This window comes from Meleagris gallopavo, chromosome 1, assembly GCF_000146605.3.
Source record: "Meleagris gallopavo isolate NT-WF06-2002-E0010 breed Aviagen turkey brand Nicholas breeding stock chromosome 1, Turkey_5.1, whole genome shotgun sequence".
Taxonomy (NCBI): domain Eukaryota; kingdom Metazoa; phylum Chordata; class Aves; order Galliformes; family Phasianidae; genus Meleagris; species Meleagris gallopavo.
In genome coordinates, this window is record NC_015011.2 from 39139858 (window position 1) to 39143134 (window position 3277).

The 3277-nt window shown below is 39.7% G+C and overlaps 1 protein-coding gene across 1 annotated transcript in view; it reads left to right on the plus strand.

Moving 5' to 3' along the window:
- RPS16 (ribosomal protein S16) overlaps window positions 1–2597 on the plus strand; it is a 2969-nt gene extending 372 nt beyond the window's left edge. The window contains exons 3-6 of the mRNA XM_003202105.3: window positions 539–640; window positions 1138–1234; window positions 2223–2270; window positions 2397–2597. Coding sequence (XP_003202153.1) covers window positions 539–640; window positions 1138–1234; window positions 2223–2270; window positions 2397–2542 — 393 coding nt within the window. The 3' untranslated portion in view covers window positions 2543–2597. The remainder of the gene's footprint in view (window positions 1–538; window positions 641–1137; window positions 1235–2222; window positions 2271–2396) is intronic.
- Window positions 2598–3277: the final 680 nt, after the last annotated feature.

Here is a 3277-nt window from a genome sequence, read left to right on the forward strand (position 1 = left end):
GGAGCGGCCGTGCGAGGCGAGTCGGACCGCGCCGGCTGGGCCTGCTGGGCCGCCCACGTGTCGCCCTATGCGGCGGAAGCGGGGCCTGATGGAGACACTGTAAAGGAGGGAGTCCGGATACACTGCATCGAAGCTCTTTTGGGGGCCTGGTTACCCCCAGTACGGCCTGGATCGCTATCGGTGGTGTCCGATGGCCATATTAAACGGGGGAATGAGCTATTGCACTGTTGGGGTTCGAGAGCTCAAAAATTGAGAGATCAGAGGCTGTTGTGAAGAGATGAGCCACAAAAGCACTGTGTTGCTGAATTGAATGGATGGGGTAGCTTTCCCAACTTCAGTGTTAATATAGTCTTGTTAAGATAGTCTTGTAATATTCTAAGCGGATGCCTGGAAATGTCAGAAGCAGTGCTGTTTCATTTACTGAGAAGTGTTAACATCCAACGTGAGAATAATATCTGTGAGTCGTTTATGAAAATTATACTTTATGCTGCTGGTCTGAGAAATGAAGTTTTGTACTAACACGCATTTGCATTTTTAGAAAACAGCAACTGCTGTCGCCCACTGCAAAAGAGGGAATGGCCTCATTAAAGTGAACGGAAGACCTCTGGAAATGATTGAGCCTAGGACTTTGCAGTATAAAGTAAGCATCTGCTCAGCTTTCTCCACCCTTGAATGTTAAAATACCTTTATATATTTAATCAGTTGAGCATGGGTAGAGTTGCTTTCCTTACTGATACTACTAAATCTTTTTCTGTGTGTAGAAGTACTTTTGAAAACTGAGTAGAATGTCCTTCCATAATGGTGTTGTCGGCAGAGGGGTACTTTTCTTGCTTAACTGAGTGTGTTAAAATTTAATAATCTTGATTTGTTTTTCTGATTTTTGCCTAAATTACTTGGTTTCTGTTAATTTCCATGTACATAAACTGTGCTGCTCAGAGTTTTGAAACCTAAAAAAACAGTAGTGTGTTTGTTTTACAGTATTACTAGTAGGTGTCAGAGAACCCTGCAAGAAATGAAGTTAATCCAGTCTCTTGGTTTTCAAAATGTTTAGCAACTTCACATGTGGTAAATCTACAGACTTGTGTCCTTGCTGGGTCTGATAACAAATTAATTTTGTTAATCTGTTTTGTTTCCTAGCTGCTTGAACCTGTCCTTCTGCTGGGAAAGGAGAGATTTGCTGGTGTTGACATTAGAGTCCGTGTGAAAGGTGGTGGCCATGTAGCACAAATCTATGGTAGGATTTGGAGTTGAGCCTTCATTGTGGGCTAGAACAGGTGAAACCATGTATGTGAGAGGCTTGAGTTTAGAATAGTAGCTTGTACATTTCAGTGTTCTGTTTCTTTTTCACTACTCAAACACTGTTTTCTTCAATATATTTTACCTACAGAATTGCAGCTTCTGGAGCAAGTTGAATAAAATTCATTTGTGAAATTCAAAGGAACTGAATTCAAAGGAACACCTTGTGGTGTGACAGTTGAAGTGTTTCTCAATACGAAGATTTTGGAGGAGAGAAAAGAGAACTTTGCATTAGAAATTAAGAATTTAATTGTAAATTTCCAGGTTGTCTAGAAGCATCTTTCATTTGACCTGCAGAGCATGCTGTGAATGAGAGCACCTGTAGGCATCTGCAGGCGCCTCTCTTGCAGAGCATATTGATAATGCCTGAAGTTGATAGCACTCATTTTTCAGAAAATTCATATTCTAATCAAAAATGTAGTCCCAAACCAAATGTTTACGGCTGCTCCCATAGCGCTTGTTTGAGTTCTGATTATTATTATGGGATTGTTCTATGGAGGTGTGCTAAAACAAGTCATGCCATCCTATTGTGCATTCTGCTGCCTTAGTCTTTGAACATTTTTATCTGTGTTGAAAATTAAGAGACATTTTAGGGAACTATTCCTAAGGATTTTGAAAATTAACTACTTGGTAGAAGATAAACAGATTCGTATTCTAAGGAAGGTGATGAAGACAGCACTTGTACCGTGCTTTGTCTAGCTGGCAGCTGTCAAGCCAGAAGATGAATCGTGGGTGGCCTCTTGGCACAGAGTTCTTCAGATTTGCCAAAATAAAGGTCACGTGTAGTATGTGGGAGGGGACGTTAAGGAGGGAAAGGACGCTTTGGCAGACAACAAGACAGCAAGTTTCTGAGAGAATTGGCACTTTGTGTTTAAGTTTTGAATATGTTTGCAATCCTTAGTAATCCTTTTTTTTTTTTTTTACAGCTATCCGTCAAGCTATTTCCAAAGCACTGGTGGCTTACTATCAAAAATGTAAGTTAATTGTTCAGATTGTTATGTTAGCATTAAGTGAAAATATTTGCCTTCTGACAAGTGTGAAAATGCTAGTATAAATCAGTTCCTTTGAGAAACGTTCAAAACTTTTTTTTTCCTATGCAGATGTTGATGAAGCTTCCAAAAAAGAGATCAAGGATATTTTAATCCAGTACGACAGGACTCTGCTGGTTGCAGATCCTCGCCGTTGTGAATCCAAGAAATTTGGAGGACCTGGTGCTCGTGCACGTTACCAGAAGTCTTACCGTTAAAATTGTTCACCAGTCATGTGACAGCCAATAAACATAAAGAGAATTTGATAAATTCCATGTTTTCAAATTGCTTTTTTTTTTTTTGTGGGTAAATAGATTTTCACTTCAGATTGATTTACAAATCCATCAATACCAGAGTAAAAGCAGGTGACTCTTGTTCTTTTATCCCTTTTGAAGTAAGTCTTGATCGTCTTGTGGGGCCTTGGTAATGAAGGAAAACCTTGTACTATGGATGTATGTGTGGTTATTGAAACATTAAAAGCTTGCATCCTCTTTTATTTGGGAGGGGTGGGATGTCTGGTGAGGTTGGTACATGCAACAGTTTGTTGAAGCAGACAGAAATATGTCCAAGCAAATGGACCTTTACAGGGAGCTGAGTGATTCTGGTGTTACTGATGGAGATGATCCGTGTTCTCTCTGCATGAAAATGTCAAAGCCTTGATGCTGACTTGGTCTGTGATGTAGGAGAGCATCTGACTCTTAGCTGGTAAGCAGTATATGACTTGTCTTAGTATGCTGTCCAGGGGTAATTCTGCATTAAGTATCTTTTATGCTTCTGTGTTGGCATCTACAGTCCTTCCAAATGAATTCCATTCTTATTTTATATTCATTTCAATTATTACTTCACAAGTGAAGTTCCAAACATGACCATAGAGTATTGACAGTAAGTACTTCCTATTTGCATGAACTGCTTATACTGATGCACTGTTAATGGCAAGTGACAAAATGATTTAT